This window comes from Colletotrichum acutatum (genome assembly GCF_030867785.1).
Source record: "Colletotrichum acutatum strain CBS 112980 chromosome Unknown BDZ83scaffold_4, whole genome shotgun sequence".
Taxonomy (NCBI): Eukaryota; Fungi; Ascomycota; class Sordariomycetes; order Glomerellales; family Glomerellaceae; genus Colletotrichum; species Colletotrichum acutatum.
This window is the reverse complement of record NW_026848998.1, coordinates 850,916-871,085: the sequence shown is the minus strand read 5'-3', so window position 1 is coordinate 871,085 and position 20,170 is coordinate 850,916. Positions and strand designations below refer to the sequence as shown.

At 52.6% G+C, this 20,170-nt stretch overlaps 5 protein-coding genes across 5 annotated transcripts; 2 read left to right on the top strand and 3 right to left on the bottom strand.

The window, feature by feature from the left end:
• Nucleotides 1–59: 59 nt before the first annotated feature.
• Nucleotides 60–1,240, bottom strand: BDZ83DRAFT_565453 (rapamycin complex subunit LST8 target; the record flags this gene model as incomplete). Its single annotated transcript, XM_060503757.1, has 4 exons — nucleotides 60–476; nucleotides 538–1,033; nucleotides 1,112–1,133; nucleotides 1,219–1,240. 4 exons carry the CDS (start codon nucleotides 1,238–1,240, stop codon nucleotides 60–62), a joined length of 957 nt encoding a protein of 318 aa, XP_060371209.1.
• A 349-nt stretch (nucleotides 1,241–1,589) lies between these two features.
• On the bottom strand, nucleotides 1,590–5,316 carry BDZ83DRAFT_299192 (P-loop containing nucleoside triphosphate hydrolase protein). Its single transcript, XM_060502237.1, has 2 exons — nucleotides 3,102–5,316; nucleotides 1,590–3,047 (listed from the first exon to the last, which is right to left on the bottom strand). The coding sequence occupies exons 1-2, from the start codon at nucleotides 5,253–5,255 to the stop codon at nucleotides 1,734–1,736; spliced, it is 3,468 nt and encodes a 1,155-aa protein (XP_060371208.1). The 5' UTR covers nucleotides 5,256–5,316; the 3' UTR covers nucleotides 1,590–1,733.
• A 1,380-nt stretch (nucleotides 5,317–6,696) lies between these two features.
• BDZ83DRAFT_787696 (uncharacterized protein) lies at nucleotides 6,697–7,958 on the bottom strand (the record flags this gene model as incomplete). Its single annotated transcript, XM_060515670.1, has 5 exons — nucleotides 7,528–7,958; nucleotides 7,385–7,474; nucleotides 7,150–7,280; nucleotides 6,977–7,081; nucleotides 6,697–6,900 (listed from the first exon to the last, which is right to left on the bottom strand). The coding sequence occupies exons 1-5, from the start codon at nucleotides 7,829–7,831 to the stop codon at nucleotides 6,697–6,699; spliced, it is 834 nt and encodes a 277-aa protein (XP_060371207.1). The 5' UTR covers nucleotides 7,832–7,958.
• A 1,364-nt stretch (nucleotides 7,959–9,322) lies between these two features.
• On the top strand, nucleotides 9,323–15,220 carry BDZ83DRAFT_746996 (uncharacterized protein; the record flags this gene model as incomplete). Its single annotated transcript, XM_060513356.1, has 4 exons — nucleotides 9,323–9,346; nucleotides 9,443–9,465; nucleotides 10,032–10,200; nucleotides 10,256–15,220. The coding sequence occupies 4 exons, from the start codon at nucleotides 9,323–9,325 to the stop codon at nucleotides 15,218–15,220; spliced, it is 5,181 nt and encodes a 1,726-aa protein (XP_060371206.1).
• A 505-nt stretch (nucleotides 15,221–15,725) lies between these two features.
• On the top strand, nucleotides 15,726–16,651 carry BDZ83DRAFT_746995 (P-loop containing nucleoside triphosphate hydrolase protein; the record flags this gene model as incomplete). Its single annotated transcript, XM_060513355.1, has 2 exons — nucleotides 15,726–15,828; nucleotides 15,939–16,651. 2 exons carry the CDS (start codon nucleotides 15,726–15,728, stop codon nucleotides 16,649–16,651), a joined length of 816 nt encoding a protein of 271 aa, XP_060371205.1.
• Between the last annotated feature and the right edge of the window lie 3,519 nt (nucleotides 16,652–20,170).

Sequence of the window (20,170 nt, the reverse complement as noted above, 5' to 3'; positions counted from 1 at the left end):
GTAGACCAATGAACCAACCAACGCAGACGTGCCCTCCCTAGTAAACCCTCCCAAAATCGTTATCTAGCGGACTCGGAGTAGTCGTTGAGGGCGACACAGACGGCGCCTCTGTGGTGGCCATTGTACTGGCGGATGATCTGCTGGCTATGAAGCTCCCAGAGCCGGGCATAGTGGTCGGAACAGGCCGTCACCAAGTAGGCAGAATCGGCGCTGAACGCGCAGTCCCAAACCCAGCGCTGGTGGCCCGTGAGGGTGGCCTCGAGCGGGAACGGCTTAGGCTCCTGGTCGGGGGCAGGCTCAAGGTCCTTGACCTCCCAGATGCGGGCGGTGTGGTCGGCGCTGCAGGTCGCGAGCTTCTTGACATCGGGCGAGAGGAGAATGCGCGTGATGTACTCCTTGTGCGCATTGAAGTGGGTGACCGGAAGGAGCTGGGTTCGGTCGTAGGCCTGCAGCAGCTGCCACACGAATACGTTGCCCTATTTGCTTGTCAGTTCCGGTGTCGCATTTCGTGTCTATTGGCAATCGGGAGGAGCTTACGCCATTGTTCGCAGCGCAAAGCAGGGAGCCGTCGCTGGCGACCGTCACGCTCGAGACCGAGACGTCCTCCTCGGGAATCAACTGGTGGGAGCAGTTGTTCTCAGCAAGGTCCCAGACACGGACGCTGCCCTGGCGATCGCAACTGATGATTTCGCCCTGGTTAGGATGGATCACGACGTCGTTGGCAGGACAGCCGTGGTTGTAGGAGCGCTGGACCTGGCCACTGCGTGTCTCCCAAATCTTGACGGTGCCATCCTCAGAACTGGTTACCATCCACTTGCCTTCGCAGTGGAAGGCGACGCCGGTGATGTTGCCAGTGTGGCCCTCGAAGGTAAGCAGCGGGTTCGGGTTCGTCGACTTGATATCGTAGAGTTTGACTGTGTGGTGGCCTGCGGCGGCAAGGAAGCGCTTGTCGGGGGAGATACAGAGGCGGTTGACCTGGGAGTCTGGGTGCTGGATCGTACGGGAACAAATGCCCGAGAGGGCCTCCCAGAACCTGCATTCGGAGAATGATTGTCAGTCAAGGATACCCAATTATTCGGCGGTCGGGATCGAGCCTCCAGTAGTTTCGTACCTGATTGTATGGTCGTAACCCGCTTGGACAAGGTTAGCGACCGATTCCAATGCCTTTGTCGACCGGGAGAAAGAGGTAAAGATTCCCCAAGGCTCAAGAGAACTTACCTGTGCAGAGAATCACAGACATGGTGACTGTGACGAAGCCTTTGGCCTCAGTTATCGCATGTTATGATGTATGTGTGCAAGGAAGATGTTGGTCGAGTATTGAGGAAGGCGCATCCAAAAATCGGGAGGTGTATTTGCGCGCAGGGTCGCCAGTAGAAGGATGCAGCCCCTCCACGATGTAGTCGGCTGGGTTGGACTCTCGACTGGAGCTTCGGCTCACATTCCTAACAATGCGGCCCCACTACAGGTCCGGGGACACCTGGGGTCTCACCGAGGTGTGGCTGGTATCGGGATTACTTCGGAATTTGGCACCCAGACTATCTATCACTCACCACCACATAGGAGCAGGCAGGCCTTTGAATAAATGAATACCCAGCTTCATTATTTTTGCGGTTCAGATTCAAGAGGCAAACTAACTGCCTTCCGACATGGATTTTATAAGCGCATGCCCTTCCTTCAGTTGAAGATTGAGCACTTCTTATTTGACATCTTCTACTGGCCACCACTGTTGTCACTCATTTCTCTATTCTAAATCTCCTAATCTTTTCGAGTGTGACTCCGTCTCTATCGCACGCCTTCCTAAAGAACGCACTGCTATTCCACACATCCATGAGGTCTCCATAAGCCTGTATCCTGCCCTGGTCAAGGACGAGCACTCGATCAAAAAGCATAGCAGCCTCCATGCGATGCGTGACCGCTATCATTGTACTGCCCTTCAGTGTCTCTTTTACCATCTTCGTAATTTCAACATCCGCCTGGACGCTAAATCCTCCCAGAGTCTCGTCCAGCACACATATCCGTGGTTTCTGGAGTATCATGGACGCCAAGGCAATCAGTTGTGCCCTCCCTGTTCCTTGAGCGACCTGCTCGTCAATAAGCTCGTCGAGTACGAGAGGTGCTTGACTGTGCAGCCCGGCCACCCTGTCCAAGTCCGACAGTAGACGAATGATTTCGTCACGAGAATGGCTGGTTTTTGGATCGACAGCCTCTCGGACAGTGCTATTGGGGAATGAGGCGGCATCGTGAGGGACTGCAACGAGATGGGACCGCAGGACATGTAACGGAATGTCCACCATTGGTATGCCATCCAGGGTGACAGTGCCCATCGTGGGATCGAGTAGGCGGAGTAGTAGGGCGACAAGAGTTGATTTACCTCCACCTGTAGGCCCTACAACCGCAACATGCGTATTGCCTGGGATGGTGAATGACATTTGTTGCAGAGCAGAGGATGTCTCCTGGGAATGTTCTTGACGGTGAGAGACACTCACGTTCCGAACAACTATCTCCCCGAGGTTCGGCCACGATTGCTCGAGAGAAAAACGGTACCCCAAGGCACGCTCCGTCGCGCCCTCACGAGGCATACTGGTTGCATAGGCTGCCAGACGGTCAACTGCGACCATTGACTGAAGGGCGCTCGTAGAGAACCTCATGCCTTGTCGCAGGGATGCCGGGAGCACCAACGCTTGACTCATTATCAGGCCAATGATGGATGGAGATAATGAACCTGAGGCAGACACTACAAGTAGACCCGTGAGCCCAATAGTACTGGCCACGATAGCATCAAGTCTCACTTCAAGCCAGCGTAGGTTTGCGGCGGCCAGCAAGCGGATACTGCTCCAAGCGTTCAGCCTTTTGACTAGAAGAGACCGAGCCGATGTTTCGGTCTTGTAAACGGAGATGCAGCTAGCGCCGTCCACGCTCTCGCTGAATGCAGCGTTCACACGGGACCGTAACTCAGCTTCGCGAGATCGAGCTGTCTTCAAACGAGGAGCGTAACGGCGCATCATGATGACGACGGCGGCTAGGCCTGGTACCACAACAAGGACAAGCTGAAGGAATTATCGTGAGCACAAATCTTTCGTGAGCATGTGAAAGGTACATACATTGATCTGCATTGCCAACATCAGGGCAACTCCACCCAACAGGCGCGCCAAGTGGAGGGTGGCATTGCGCGTTGCCTCGATCAGCTCTCTATCGGTCGTATCTACATCTTTGGAGAGGCGATCCATGATGCTTCCCAAGGAATGGCTTTGGAAAAACCTCATGGGTGCCCTGACGACACGTCTCACTGATCGCTCCCATAAGCTATGGCTCGCTTGCAACATCTTTCCGGTGATGTTCAGACACAGCACATACGCCAGTATCGCCTCTCCAAATCCTAGCATAGCGAAGATTGCTACTGACGCGAGACCCGACAGCCCCAACCGATTAGAAGTCCACAGTGAAAGCCAAAGCACTAGGCCGGCGGCGGTCACTTGCCAGCAAAAGACAATGCCTGCTGCTGTGGACGTTGCTCTTGGGCCACCCACGAGTTCCAGGTACCAGTCGAAGGACTTTCGCACTCTGGCGTCTGTTTGTGGTGCTATTACAACAGAGGCACGTGTAGTAGTCGGGCCTGCTACTTGTACTGCACCCGCATGCGATGAGGGCTGTTCTGGTAGCGGTTGCGTCGTCTTGGTCTGAGGAGGCTCGTCTGTTCCGATGGATGGTAAGTGCTGTTCAAGTCTATCCAGAGACCTCAGCTCGCTGGCACGTCCATTGTCCAGCCACAGCACCCGGTCACATCGGCGGGCCACCCAAGCCTGATTTGTTGCGATGAGGCGCGTTTTGTTCTCCAACAAGCTGCAAATGCCGCCTTCGAACGCTGCCTTTCCGGTTGCAGGATCGAGATTACGGAGACAATCGTCAATGAGGACAATGTCAGCATCCGAATACATGGCTCGGGCCAGATTGACACGTTGAGCTTGGCCGCTTGAGAGACCTTGACCACCAGAGCCAATAATTGTGAGATCCCTGCGAGGCATTCTGTCGATATCGCCCAGGAGAGCCGAAGCGCCGACCACTTTCCAATATCTGACCTCGTCGAATATTTGGTCGAAGAGGATATTGCTGCGGATCGTTCCTCTCCTTAGCCATGGTATCTGACCAGCCATGGCCACCTTTGACCCGATGCCCAGTTCTAGCCCGCCAGAATCGAGGCACATTTGACCTGCGACTGCACATAGGAGAGATGATTTACCAGACCCCGGCGCGCCACAGATAGCTATTAGCTCACCTTTCGCAACCTGAATATTGGTGTCAAAAGACAGTACGAAATCGCCATCTTCAGATGTAGCTGGCCAGCAAGCCACTGTGTCCTGAGCTACGTCAACTGCCCAGTCTTCGGACTTCGCCATCGTTTCCCCAGGCTCTTCCGTCTCTAACCACTGCTCAATTGCGCGGCACCCCACCAGTAAATCCTGCAACTGCACTGCAGCCTGCGCTGCGCGGTTTACATGTGGTTTGAGCGCTAAGAACAGAGCAAAGGACGAGAACGCCTTTGCCGGGTCGAGTACGCCCTCGTGAAGCGTGCCATAAAGGACGAGACTCGCCATTGAGGCCAATGTCGGCAATAGAGCGCACGCCGCTTCGAGCACGGCGCGGTTATGCCATAATCGGCTTGCCGTCACCATCTCCACCACCCTCATCCCGCACAGCTTGTTTAAGACCATGGTCTGGGAAGCCCACCCTGCGAATTTGATCCCGCGGATGCCTTGGACCACTTGCTGTGTGCAGGCTGCTCGTCGTCTGCAGAGTCCGCTGAGAGCCTTTTGCTCGCCCCAGATGCGGAGAGCGACGCTGGTGAAGACGGGAAGGCCTAGGAGCAAGACCACCATGCCACCTAGCGATGAAGTGTCTACATTCGCGGCCAACATGGGGATCGCGAGAACAAAGCTAGCCGGTACAGTCCAGATAGCATTGATACCGCTGATGCAATCCTCTATGCGCGATACTTCCACGGATGCGAGATTGAAGACGGCGCCGGAGTTCCAGATTTGTTGTTTTGCCCTTCTCTTTGATTCTTGGCCTCTTTGAGATGAGACGATTGCGGCCGAAGAGGGCGGTGCCAAGAAGGCCTTGTTCATGATGATGTACGTAAGGGCAGCCTTTGCCTGGGCTCCAACACCTTCGAGTCTGTATCGCGAGGTGTTGATGAGGATGCCAGCAGCCATCTGTGTGAGAGCCATGGCTGCGACAAGAGCGTAACTATGGGCCATCCGGGCGTCGTGGCTCTCCCGCCCATCTTGCAAAGTTCCGTCCGCTGTTGAGACTTTGGCGTCTTTGGTAGGTTCTGGTAAGGCTACGAGAAGCCAGCGCAAGATGATGGGCGGGAGGGCGGCTGTCAGCATAGCAGCCAGCTCGATAAAGCCTCCTAATAGAAGCCCACCGCGGAGACATTTTAGAAGGCTGATGGCGAGCCGACGACCTTGAGCTTGGGGATGCGTTGGGGTGTCGTAGAAACATCGAGAGAGCCCACGGGCAAGGGGCTCTGCTTTCTTCCAGTCCGACAGCACGCCCTTGAAAGCAGTGTTGAATTCTACGGGGCCCTCATCTGCATCGTCAAATTCACTGATATCTTCTCCATCTAGCTTCTTGGTACCAGGAGGCGGAGGCGGCGCCCAAGAGAATAGCATCAGGCTAATCACCCAGCAGAGACTGGACCACATTGTGAATCGAGGCATATGCATCCTGCCGGAGAGTTCGAGCTCAATACGGCCCAGCTACTCATTCATTGATCTGAAGCATAAGAGTAAAGGAGATCCACAGGTAATGTTCAGCGGAAACGTGACGAGATTTGCTCACGGTTTCTCCTCAGACAGGAGCCCCAAAGATCTGAAACTTTGGTCTGGCGACAATTACTCAATCTGGAGAGACCAAAGTGTCGATAGCGTCGGGCTCGGGTCTAGCATTCACTGCGAGGTCAATGTAGGCGCGAGCCGGGGTGGCATCAACCGAGCAAACTATGTATACGATAGTTGTGACTGGGGCTGACAGTAATATAAAATACTTTGTTAGTCCATTGATATCCCACCGGTCGGCCCGGCGGCATCTAAGTGACAAGAACTTTATTTGAAAGCTCCACTGACAGGCGAGTGTACCTGTGCAGGAAAGCTGAAGCATCGACTGGTCTGTCGAAATCGATGTTCATTCCTTGTTCCTGGGTCAGGGTTCAATAAGACTTCTGTGTTCTGCATCATGACCTCTGGTCATGTCAGGAGTGGTTTTCATGAATTAATATAGAACATTACGGATCGTAATATGCTCATACTCAGATTGAGTCACGTAACGGGCAATTGATATTCAAGCGAGATTCGGAGAAATAGTTATCCAAAGCCAAGGGTGAACGGCCTTTGATTATTAGGTATCCGTTAAAGCCATGGTCACGCGGAACTTTCCATCTCAGTGGATGCCCAACTTTACAATGACGCAGTTACTGTGAATGGTCATGTTACAATAGTACAATGGCAGTTTCGTCTAGATCTCGCTGATCATCAGGTATCTTGATCAGCTCTCGCACCCTTTTCGTCGCCCCATCCTCAGTTGTAGAGGGCTTCTCCTGAAATCAATCTTTGACACCAGTGCTGTGATTTCACAGGAATTGTACTTGGAATGCCAATTTGATGGGTTCAACAGGCCAATCTTGTAGCTATGGCGAGGTTACGGTTGTGGCACACGCTTGCCATACTTGTCCACAGGAATGTTCTCAGACCTGACCTTCTTGATAACACCCTTGATGGCGTCCCAGTCACGGCACGTATGCATTTCGTGCTGACCGACCAACTTCGGTACAAAGTCATCATGACCTGGGTAGTGAATGAATTCAAATCGTTCCATGTTCATATTTCCAGCACACATGGTGGCCTGGGTGTATCTCGTCAGCATGAGGTCGTCTTGTGGGCCGTTGAGACTTTTCTCAAGTTATCAGCAATTATCTTACCTGACGAAGACTTTCGAGGCAGTGCTCAATGTGTTGGCGAGTGCAGACATCGTAGCCGCCGTCCAAGTCCAAAGCCAGCTTCATGTAAGTGGTGCGGAAGCAAACCTGTTCACAAGCATATCAGCTATGACAGCACGTCATATCAAGGGCCATCTTCTAGAGTGTAATAATACCAAGCAATGTAGCTGATGGAAAACATTCCAGGCCACGGGCTGTAGACCTTCGGGTTGGAGAGCGTCTTTGTGGAAGTAGTCCGGGAGGCCATATTTGGACGGGTCATTCAGCGCAACGAAAGGCTTGCCAACTTCATTTCATACGGTCAGTCTTGGCCCGTAACATGATAATGAGCATGAATGACGCCGCGCTCCAGAGTTGAATGTTGAGTGGGCGGCATCGAATGGGACTTACATGAGATCAGATCGAGCCATTTCTGGTTCGCCCCCGGGGCTGTGAAGTTGTAAGAAGAGTCGTGCTCAAACTTCTTTCGGACAAGTGGCACTGCGTCACTTGGGTCAGCTTCTTGCTATGGAAGCAGTATACATATCACATACCGTCGGTGATGAAAGGTGCCTCATCAATAGTGGCCATGCCAAGCCCGGTAGCAGAATCGACTTTCTTCGGCTCAGTGGCACACGAGGTCTGCCTTGAACCCAAACTGAAGCCGTAGGTGCCCAAGAAAAAGCCAATAGCAACAGAAACAATGCAGCACAAGAAGGTCGATACCATCAGCATGCGATAAGCAGAGTGCGTGAAGCGGTCAGGCGAGGGCGGCATTCTCGAGCTTCCTTCGCCTTCGGACCCCTCTTCGCTCTGGTGCACCTCCGAGTATTCTGTCTTGGTATTGTTGAAAACCATGTCTGTTAACTGGCCGTCTTGATTGACGAAACCTCAAGACTGAAAAGAGACGGAGAGAATTCTGACGAAGTCAGCCACAAGATCGGATTCAAGTGCCATATATGCAACCCATCGCTCTCATTCTGACACTTGGGGCAGATCAACCCCAGCCGGCCGGCGGAGTCGGACTGTCGACTTTCTAATAGAGTTCTGTTTCACAACGCTTCGTCTACAAATCTCAGAAACCTGCATTATCGTGTAGTGTGCTACGCGAGGTGTTCGCTAGCTCTCTTCTCCCCCCTGTCCCTGGTCCTAGAAGTCGGACATGCTGACACTGCTGAGTAGCATGGATCACCAGTCCAGTCATGTTGTTTGCATAGATATAAGATTGGTTGGACAACTTTCTAAAGTTAATGAAGCCGTTGTAGCGACTGACGAGTCATTTCAGACGAACAGCAGTACTTCGTACCGTAGGCGCGGGTCCGACTGTACGGGTCCGACCCTAGTTTAACTTTTCTTAACTCAATAACTTCCATGGATGATCAAGGATACGAGACCGAGCCAGGGTATCCGAACTTTCGTGTTGCACGCGCTCAACGACGGAGTCAAGCTGGCCGAAGCCGAGATACAACAGAACGGGATCAATCAAGATACACCGCCGCTTCATCACGGAAAACATTTACTCTTGACGAAATGACCGAGATCTAAGCACACCCTCCTGGCGTGGCAATGGCGAATAGACTGAGGAAAACACAGCTGACTGAAGTTGTCCACGATATGTGTACTTTGCGACTTTCTACAGCTTCCTTAACCAATGCCCAAAAATGCTTTGCGACATTGACTACTCTCAGAGTTGACCGAATCACCTGCAGCTGTGCCTGTGTACTTACCAAGCCATGTGCTCAACACCTCATGCGATTCTCTACTTCGGGGATCAGTCTCTGGGTGTCGACACTTACAGCGAATTGCTGAGGTGCCTGCGCAGGAGAGCCATACTTTCCTCGACACATCTGCACAGGTTCTCAACGCAGTGGCTGAATGATGTGACGGGCGAGCAACATAATGTGCTCGACTGGGCAGAAATGGTCGCTTCCAATGATGCCTGCCGGGCAGATCCGATGTCATCTGCTCTTGTGCCCTGTATATCACAGTTTGGCTCAATGATCTGGTCAGTTGTACTTATGTTCTGAAAGAACAAAGCTTATCCTAATTTCAAGTACTGATGGATGAGGGTTTTCCCCGATGATATGTAGGAAGTGTCAACAAGACCCAAGCATACTTCATGACACTCGTCCCAAGATACTAGTGGGTGAATGTATCGGGCTCATCCTCGCATGCAGTGTTGCGGCGGCAAGAGATACGAGACACCTCGTCGATCTTGCCCTGGAGACATTGAGAATAGTGAAGCGTGTAACTGAATTTGCTACTCAACGCTCTCGGGAGTTGGAAGATCATCCCGGTTCAGTCTGGGCTGTTGCGGTTCGGCTACCAAGACACGACTGCATCGCCGCCATGGCGCATTGCCCTGACTATGAAGTAAGAGAACAGGAGTAGCTTTCCAAATCATCTCAACCCCATCGCCGTGACAAGCATTGGTGAGGATCACGAAAAGCTAACAAAGTGCGCCTTTAGAAGGTTCCGGCTCACAAGAGAGCGTATGTGAGCTTTGAGCTGGAAGAGTGGTCTGTCATCTCAGGCCCACCACCAACACTAAGTCAACTACGTCTAAAGACTTTCTGCAATACGCCAACGAAGGACCTGCCAATATTTGCTGCATATCATGCAGAACACCTTCGTGAACCAAAGTAAGGATACGCGGCTCATCTCCTAAAGTGACTACGATGTAAGAGGGGACATTTTACTAAACATCAAATCGATCTAGATATGATGATATTTTAGGAGACTCTCCGCTCCTTGACTTGCCTATCCGAGCTATTTTCACTGTTCTCTCATCTAGCACTGGAGAAGTCTTTGAAGGCAGCTCATTGCGGGCCATATTGCCGCAGGCACTCCGCGACATTCTACAGCGGCCTTCTTGTCCATCACAAGTGGCGAAACAGATTGCATATCAACTTGAGTCAGCCAAATCTCTTGCAGATTTGTACACTTTTAGTCCAGCATCTCAATGGAGTGCGTTTGCCCGTCGCTTAAAGAGTACAGGGGTTGGCCTTGGTGCCATCTTTAGTCCCGCCCTTCGCCAACACAAACGGAAAGGCGACAGCACCAGTGAATACACCCACGGTGGCAGCAACAGCGAAGACGACGAGAGCAACGAAGAGGAAAATGACAAACTCATAGCAATCACCGGCTACTCTGGCCGGTTTCCAGAGGCTGAAAGCGTGAGCGAGCTGTGGGATGTGCTTTGCGATGGCCGTGATACCTCGAGCCAAGTAAGTCGGGTCATCGCTAATACTTGTATCGGCCGTTTGCTGATTGATTATCTAGATGTCACGTGAAAGAGTCTCTGATAGCCATAGTGGCATCTTGCCCACTGGATGCTTCATCGAACACGCCGGTCACTTTGACAGAAAGTTCTTCAACATGTCGGGTAGAGCAGCTTTGCAGACAGACCCATCACAGCGGCTTTTGCTACTCACGACGCAGGAGGCCTTGGACATGTCCGGCTACAACAAAGATATGCATACAAGGCACGTGGGCACGTTTGTTGGACAGGCTACTGATGACTGGCGCGAACATAACATGGCGCAGGACGATCCATACTACGTGACAGGAGGTCTGCGCGCCTTCGGCCCCGGCCGTCTGAATCACTTCTTTGGATGGGATGGTCCATCAGTCTCAGTGGACACGGCTTGCTCCTCCAGTGCCATGGCTCTAGATTTAGCTGTGCAGTCGCTTCGAGGACGTAAGTGCGATATGGCCATTGCTGGTGGGGCCAGCATCATCTCGGGTTATGGTGATGCCGGTATGTACGCGGGTCTCCGTTGCGGTGGTTTCCTGGGGGCCTCCAGCACAGCCTGTAAGACCTTCGACGCTACAGCGGACGGCTATACGCGGGCTGAGGCAGTGGCTGTCGTCGTTCTCAAGCGTCTCAGCGATGCGCGAAGAGATGGTGACATAGTCCATGGCGTCATCAGGGGCATCGTCACGAATCACTCAACGGACACTAATCCCATCACTCGCCCGTCCGCAGAAGCTCAGAAGTCCTTACTCCGTCGTGTTCTGAGCGAGTCGTTGAGGCAACCTAAAGATGTGGCCTATGTCGAGCTTCATGGATCGGGGACCCAGGCAGGTGATCTTGCAGAGATTGAAGCTGTAGCCACCGTTCTTGGAGGTCCGCGTCGTCGCCCCAGGGGCTCACCAAGCAAACCATCTAGTGAGCTACGGATCGGCAGCATCAAGGCCAATATTGGACACAGCGAGGGTGCAGCCGGTATATCAGCTCTGGTGAAAACGCTTCTCATGATTCGTCATGACCGAGTTCCTCCACATATCGGGCTCAGGACAGAGCTAAACCACAATTTCCCTCCGCTGGAAGAGCTGGAGATTGTCATCAACTCGAAGCTTGAGCCCTTAAAGCCACTCGAAAGGCCTTCTAAACAACTTCAATGCCATCCAGCCATCGTACTCAACTGCTTTGGGGCAGCTGGCGGGAACACCAGTATACTTGTGGAGGGCTCAAAGAAGCACTCAAAACCCACCAGAAAACAGCCTAAACGCAAAGAGATTCACACAACAGAGCCACAGCAACGCATCGTTGTGATTTCTGGCAAGAGCCGTTCTGCGCTTCAAGCCAACAAGATGAGGCTTATTGAATTCTTCAGGAAGGAGCCTTCTGCGGCGATTGACGATTTGTCTTATACCACCTGTGAACGAAGAAGTCACTTTTCGTACCGCTCCGCATACAGGGCTAGGAACACGACGGAGATTATCAAGCTTCTGCATATTGACACAATTGAAGCATCGCCTCAATTGCGAAATCCACCACAAGCGCCGCACATCGTGTTCGTGTTCTCTGGGCAGGGCGGAAAAGTCATTGGTTCGGCCCAGCCTTTGTACGTCAGCAACAGTGCGTTTCGGGATGCTTTACACAAGTACAGCCAACTCAGTGAGTCCCTAGGTTTTCCCGGAGTCTTGCAACACCTCATTACTTCCGATCCAGCGCAAGCTTCTCCGAGTACCGTGCTAGAGCAGGTCGCACTTATCGTATTTGAGCTTGCTCTCAGCAAGATATGGAAGAGCTGGGGCGTTGAGCCTGGGACTGTACTTGGCCATAGTCTTGGAGAGTACGCGGCGCTTCATTTGTGTGGCGTTCTCTCTGTTGCCGATGCTATCTGGCTCGTGGGCAAACGGGCGGGCTTGGTGCAAGAATCTTGCCAGGCTGATACCCACCGAATGTTGGCTGTATTGGCCGAAGAGGAACGACTCACTCCGTTCCTGGCAGAGTACGCAGTCGAGGTTTCATGCAGGAATTCACGAAGGCAGACTGTGGTTGGTGGGCCACTCGACAGTATCTTGCAGTTGCAAAGCCGTCTCAAGATACAAGGCATCAAAAGTGCCTTGGTCAAGACACCATACGCATTCCATACGAGCCAGATGGACAGGATCCTGGAGAGTCTTCTTGGCGTTGGTGAACAAGCCTCTTTTGCCAGTCGACCACATATCAACTTTGTGTCGACGGTGACAGGGTCGTTGATCGATGCTTGCCCGTCCTGGCCTGAGCATGTAGCCAAACACGCCCGCCAATCTGTATTGTTTTCCGACGCCGTCGAGTCTGCAATGACACTCAGTCCTGGTCGGAAAACTATATTCCTGACGATTTCACCAACATCGATGTGCAGAGACATGACTGCGTCAAACATCACCACCGGGCAAGAAAGCATGGCCGAGGTTCTCGAAGCTACAGGAACCGGAAGTCAGGCATGCCTTGACGCTATCACCTCCAGCATAACTAGGCTTTACAATTCTGGGGTTGACATTGACTGGAGCCGATACCATGGTTCGATGAAACAGAGCGGAAGTCTGCTAGAATTACCAGCCTACGGCTTTGACCTCAAGAACTTCTGGATTCCTCTAGCACAAAGCCGCCATCTCCCTTCATCATCACCGTCATTATCGTCATCCTCACTCTCGACACAACTGGATACACCTATGTCTGAATGTACACTCAACTTAGAAGACGGCATACACACGATCGAGAAACCAATCATTACGAATCTCCAAGAAGAGCCGCTGAGAAGTCTCATATTTGGTCATGCAATCCGCAACAAGGCCATATGCCCTGCAGGCGTGCTGGTTGACATGGCCTTCGCTGTTGTGCTAGAAAGGACCGGCAAACGGGTAGGCCCCGAGTCTATCGGGCTGAGATCACTTCACCTGATCGCGGCTATCACGATAGACACTGTCAACGATTCCATCCAGACTCTTGAAACAACATTGCAAAAAAGGACCGCGGCCCCAGAATTCGATATTACTTTCAGCGGTGTCGAGCGTCAGACTCATCACGCAACTTGCATCCTGCGAGTGATGGAAGACACCAATGGTATAAGAGGCGAGCACACGACTCGCACACTCATCCGGGCCGTCTCTCGTATGAATCTGCTGCAAAGCAACATCGCTGCCAACCACTTCAATGGGCAGATGATCTACAAGATGTGGACGTCCGTCATGCAGTATTCTTCCGAGTATCATGTTCTCCGGAACCTCACACTAGCACCTCTCGGTTATGAAGCCTGTGCGAAGCTTCAAACAACGTCAACGGCGGGGCCCGCAAACCGAGAGTACACGATCGACCCGGTCTGGTTGGACGGTGTCATGCAGGCCGCTGGCTTCACAGTGAACATGAATGTCGCTGCTGATCCCGGAGCAGTGTATGTTCTGACTGAGTGTGCTGCCATCGACTTCTGGCAGCGCCCGCGAAGCAACCATATGCACGCTTGTTACGTCCACGGAGAACCAGATGGGTCTGGCGATGTCATCATGAACGTCACAGTATTTGACGAGGAGAATGATATGTGCCCGGTGGCCGCTATTAGTGGCATGCGCTTCCACAGACTGAAGCAACGACCGGAAATCAAGATCAAAAGTGGCAAAGGCTGTGAGGATGCCACAATACGGATGAACGGGAGTGAGTCCAACAATCAGGGCATCTCAACTACGGCGAGATTGTCAGAGTCACCTCTCTCATCCACTCCAAAGAGTGTGAGACTCGATGAAAATCAGGCAGTTGTCGATGCAGGCCCGGCGAGCTTGGTTCACAAACTCATCTCAATACTGGCCAAAGAGACACATGCAGACCCTGATGAGATTGGCCAATACACCGCACTAGCCGACCTGGGTGTCGACTCCTTGGTGGCCCCTACCATATCAGATACCATTCGCGTCAAGTTAGGCGTTGAGATCCCGTTGATAGCTTTACTAGAAGCTCAAACTGTCAGCGACGTTGCCTTGCTTTGTGCGGATATCGATCCCGCAAATGTCGAACCCAGACTAGTTAAAGATGCTGCTGAGAAGTCTAGGATCACACTGGTGAGCATTGCTCGGGTATCAGACGCAATAACTTGCGCTACGAGTGCTGAACTTTCGAGTAAAGTTGCTCTCTTGCAAGGTTCCAGTCATTGCAAACACAATTTATTCCTCCTTCCCGACGCCTCCGGAAGCAGCTCCGTGTACGCAGGGCTTCCGCCGAACCTATCCCAACAGACCGACACGCGAATCTATGGCCTCGAGTCACCATTCCACGGCACGAGTACCATACCGGACCTCTCAATGGATAGGTACTGTTCACTATTCGTCGAGGCAATTCTTCGGATCCAACCAACGGGTCCGTATTTCCTCGGTGGCTGGTCGATTGGAGGGCGCCTCGCATACGAGTGTGCCAGACAGATCATAAAATTGGGACACGAAGTTTCGGGAATTCTCGTGATAGAGTCTTACGCGCACTTGACGCCCAATCTGTGCTCAGGTCCTGACGCGATCTCAGTTGAGCATCTCGAGGCAACAGGGTTCTTTGGATGGTCTGGAAGTCATGTTTCTTCAAGTATGGCTGAGTGGCAGAAGAACCACATGGTGCATCTCATCCTCATGAACAGCAACTACGACCTCCCACCCCTTTACGTGGACGAGGAGAACAGAACAGCATTACAGTTGGTCTGGTCGTCAAAGGGCGATTTTTCGCTGTTCCCAACCGAGATTCTGCAGAAGGCGCAGGAATTGAGTAACCCATCATTAAGCAACGCTGCCAGCAGTGATCACAAAACCTTGCTGAAGGAGCCACGACCGGAAAGTTCTATAGCCCGGCTCACAGAAGAGTGGCGAGAGTTGGCAGGGCCACGGGTGAAGCAGCATATTGTTGAGGGAGGGCACTTTGACATCATGATCCCCAGAGTGAATGAGGATCTAGCACACGTTATTACAGAAGCCTTGCAATGTTTCTGTGAGCCCTGGGTATAGGAAGTGAAAGGTGAGGATCTGGTTTCTTCTAGCTCGATAACTCATAGATTTAGATACATAGCTTTTGTTTACTTCACGAAAATTTGGTTTAGCAATTATTTGTTATTTTGAAGAAACACTCTGTCGTCCGTAGTTTTTGTTACTCTCTCGGTCTTCACTTCGAACGGCTTGTTCGCCGAAAGAAGTCAATAACGGAGCGAGAAAGGAGGACTAGGGGAGTAGGGGCGTGGACTACCTTCGAGACACACCCTCGTCCAGATCTCCCACCCGGAATCCTGGATGAGCAATTACGAGTCAGCTCAGTCTGTGCCGATTTGAGTTCATCCCCCTTGCTATAATGGAAACCTAGTCCGTGAGCCCCGGTACATGACAGCTGGGCTCACTTATAAAGACACATGGGTGAGAAGCAGAACCTCAATCGAGATGAGAGGCTCCCAAAAGATTCTAAGAGAACGAAAAGATGGCACACGGGAGTGTATACACGAGAGACTCGTCATTGTCTAAGATGGAACCTTTAGAAAAGCCTCGCCTCATTGACTCCGTCACCAAGACGAGAACGCGTCCCATGAAGCTGCTGTTGCTCGGACTGCCGCGGACGGCAACGGAATGTAAGTCATCCCATCAAAACACGTTCATCCCATATCTCAACATATCACCGACATCCTCAACTTCAACAACCCCGGTAGCCCATGTCATCTTACTGACATCAACCCAACAGCACTGAACAGCGCCCTCGAGCAACTCGGCTTCAAAGTCTTCTCCTTCCAAGCAATGTGGCCAACCTGGCAAGAGTCAATCCCCCTCTGGACAGAAGCCATCGAAGCAAAGTACCACGGCCGCTGCAAACCCTACGGCCGCGCGGAATTCGACAAGCTCCTGGGTGACTACGACGTCGTCAAGTGCCCGCACGCCCTCCTCTTCGCCGAGGACCTCGCCGCCGCCTACCCAGAAGCCCGCATCATCGTCTCCAAACGCGACTATGAGCCATGGCGCGCGTCCATGGAGAAAACGGTCTTCAAGCTGCGCCGCTCCCTGGTATTTCGGCTGCTGCACCCGCTCGACCCCTTCCGCGCCGCGTGGTGGCCGTTCTTGCGGCTCATCATGGACACGGCGTATGGCGGGTGGGCCGAGGCGGTACCGGGGCGTAGGCCCTATGACGAGCACCACGCCCGTGTCGAGGCCATCACGCGCGAGACGCCGGAGAGGATGCTCGTCTTCTCCGGGCCCAAGGATGGGTGGGTGCCACTGTGTGACTTCCTCGGTTTGCCGGTGCCGGAAACGCCCTATCCGTGGACGAACTCGGGTGCAGACTTTTTTGAGAAGCAGGGTCACCGCGCGGGCGAGAGGTTATTGCTGCGCAAGCTGACTGAGAGAGTGGCGGTCGTTGCAGGGGTTGGGTTAAGCGTGTATTGGTTCCTACGACGCCCGTAGATTCAAAAGTTGGAAGCTGGCTTATTCTCGTCCTCATCTTACGCGGTTACTAATTCATTCCCACTTGTCTCTTGTTACGCCGTGATTTATTCTCAGCACCCGAGTCGAGTTCCCGTCTTGGTACGTAGTACCTGAGGAGCCGACGTCTGTTGTAGCGAACCTGTGACTGAATGACCTCGGGACTCTGAATAGTCCCAAGGTCTCCCGCTGAGTTTCTTTCAAGCCAAGATGAGTCGACCCTCTCAAACGGCGAAACAGTCGTACTTGATGAATGAGCCACGCAGTAGCGCATCATTCGAAACATGAACATTTCATCGCGGTCTTCTACATCCGTGGCATGGCCATCTCGATTCCGAAATATACAGCTCACCGTAGACTCGGACCTACAGAATGCCAATGTTACGGCATCAATGCTTTTGCAGATCCAGTCGGAGTATCAGACGGAACCAAAGGAGCGGTAATACATCAGTGCCAATCAGCCGCGAGACCAACGAATCTGTACAACTCGGGACTCTCTTGGAGTGACTCTTGGAGTGGCTCTTGGAGTGGCGACTGTTGTCTCTGGGTCTTCACTCGGCCGTAGTTGCGGCTTCAGATGTGACTATCAGTGTGGCTATGCCCATGATTGGTTTACCATGGTCATCTCTTGACCATCCTATCAAAACTGCTTGTTGACTTGGCGTTGTGCCCCCTACTTGTAACAGGGTACTCAGTTAGCTCCGGTCTCCGGGATGAGTGCGTTCCTGGCATACTGTGCTCTCTCAACTGCCGCAGCTGACGCCTGGCTGACTTGGAATTTTCGCAAAACAGACGAGATACGCTCTCTGGCTACAGCCTATGAAATGACTGGTGACGAGTCTCGAAGTCGCACAAACTCGTACGCCAATCTGCCTAAGCAAAACCATGTTAGCTGGACAGAAAGACGAGCAAGCGCTAGCGACACAGTTATCAAGAGGGTTGTGCGGGCACTTTGTCTTGTGGCGCACAGTAGTGAAGAAGTGATCGGGCATGGGTATGAGATCTCTCGTAAGGCTACATTGAGAGTGACAGTGCACTACCGACGTTTCTGTGCAGTTGACAGCCGGAATGTGGATGAGGCCGTGGGCTGAGGTTGAGACATGCTCCGTATTGTCTCGCCGCTTGGATGATCCGGTCCTATCGAGTCTTCACATCCCGTAGGCTGTGCCGAATCACGCTGTAAATATATTGGAGGCGCGCAGATGCGTACCGGAAGAAAGTCGTTGGTTGTCTCGTTCGCAGTGGGACAGTGTCGAGGGGCTCGGGGAAAAGGGACTTTTTCCTTCCTTTTCCGTGTTCTCGACTTTGAGACCTGCAGGAGGCTTCGCAATTGAAGCTCAACCCAGACCTAGATTTTACGGATTTGCACTGTCTATCGTCTCTCCGTCTCTCGACCATGTCTCTGTCATGATCTTTTTCGCTGCGTCTGTCTCTCCCATCGCATGGGGCCAAGAGCCAAAAGGACCACGGTGGCTGGGGTCCCGTTGGTTCTCCCGCTCACCGAGATGAGATGTTTGCCTGCAGTGAGCGACGCCACCACGGGTAAGGACTGGGAATGAGAGAGGGGTCGTTGGAAGGAGACCCTTGACCTGTTAGAAAATATCGTGAGTGATGAGGTGCCTCGAGTCGTCTCCGGGAGAGGAGGGGCAGGAAGAAAACGGAGGATGGAACGGCAGGGTAATCACGCGGCAAGAGTGATATGTGCATGGTAATCTCCATTTGTAATTTGGATTCTCCAGATAAAGGAGTGTCGTCGAGGACATGCATGGTGATCATTCGAAGAAGCGCTCTGCGATGTAACAGGAGAAAAGAGAAATCAACAGCATGCAGCTTTCCTGGCGCGGATTTAAGCGGCATCGCATCAACGACAACTTTCACGATAATCGTCGTCGAGTGCAAGGCCACCTGCCCTTCGGCATTCGAGGTTTGGACAAGTCGTCACAGAGGGTACAAAGAGGTCAGATGATTCTTTTCTGCGGTCGCGTTCAAGGCTGCTGGTCGAGGGAAAGGATGGGTGGCACGAACAGGAAATCGGCCGAGGATATGAACGGATGGGTCGGAAAGATCGGGCCTTGTATAGAAAGGTAAGGATTCTGCTCTAGTTTTACGGTGGTTGTAATGCTTCAGTGCTCGTTTCTTGATTATCGCTCTTGACATTTAAGGTGCTTGATGTACTGCTGTAGTTCGAAGTGCTGAATCTGTTGACGAGACCTCGATGACTCCCTAGATGGTGGGTGCCTTAGATAGTGGGTGAAGCATCATGCCGGGGCGGATGGGTTATAGCACCCAAAACCAGAACGACTCGATTACAGGAGGCCAACATCGTGAGTCTAGGTTCTTTGTTGTGCGTCGGCGTTTCGCAGGCATACCACTTCGTCCTGAAGAACTCGAGTTACGCAGACTTAAGTTCGGATATAATGGGAGAAAGCAATGCGGGAGCATGCGTGTGTCGTGCCCAACATGTGGTTGTCACGACTTTCGTCGGGCATGGGCCGTGCCGCAAGGTGTCGCTTGACAAAACAACGAGACAAGTGATGAGAGGAGGAATATCCAAATAGATTCGGTGATTTGGAAGGTCTCACGGAAATCCTGAATGCTTGGTCTGACGATGAAGCCGTCATTTGGTCGCACTATCAGGGGCGAGTAGAGAAGTTGGAGACACCAAAGGAAATGGTAGCTCTGAAACGCATGATAGCCCGCGCAGCGTGGACGGGTTGTATCGACCACTGCCTGGTTCTTCTCCCCTCCGCTTGAAGGTCTAATGGAAACCTCCGCAGAGCATGAGTCTGTATTTCTGCAGCTTTCCAAGGCTCCCTCGAGGTGCCGGTGTGCGTCTTTGTGGGAGGATTGACAAGGGTCGATGCGGGTAGCCGCAGTCGTCGGTCGAGACTGGAGACGTGATTGCAGGGACAGCTGGCAGCCCGGGAGGAATCAGATCAGAGTCCGAGGCAGGTGAAGCCGAGTGAAGAAAGAGACGCGCATATTGTCCTTTGAGAACAATGACTCGGGTTTTATTCCAAAACGATAATCTGGAGATCGTCTTCAGCTAGGACGTAACTAGACGGGAGATCGCGGGGCAGCAAGATCGGTTAAAGGCTCGACGCAAGGAACGCGGGCGCTGGGGAGCACATGAGGCTGCTCATACCACGGCATCGGCGAGGGTGGTAGTTACAGGATATGTAAGCCCTGTATTTCTGTGCGGCTGACGTCAATATCAGATCCAACATTTTGCCGAGACAGCTTGCCCCTCTAAAGACGGCTCGAAGAAAATGCATGCCTGCTTACCCAAAAGGGAGATCAAGGCGACATATGAAGTATCACCCACCACTGTCTCCTTATTCGCTAGTTCGCGGCATGAAACGAGGCAACCATGAAAGAAGAAGTCGAGAGCAAGGCATGGGCCACAAGACTCAGCCAGCTGTCCTCTCTGGTGATGTCTTGGCCGGCGTTGAGGGCCCGGGAGACAAGAATGCTCTCCAGACCGGCTGCTGGTCAAAGGCG

Coding starts and splice junctions, on each gene's coding strand:
- BDZ83DRAFT_299192 (XM_060502237.1), bottom strand. CDS start 5,255: ATGGCCCATAGTTACGCTCTTGTCGCAGCCATGGCTCTCACACAGATG. Junction 3,048..3,101: donor TGTTGGCAATGCAGATCAAT/GTATGTACCTTT, acceptor TAATTCCTTCAG/CTTGTCCTTGTTGTGGTACC.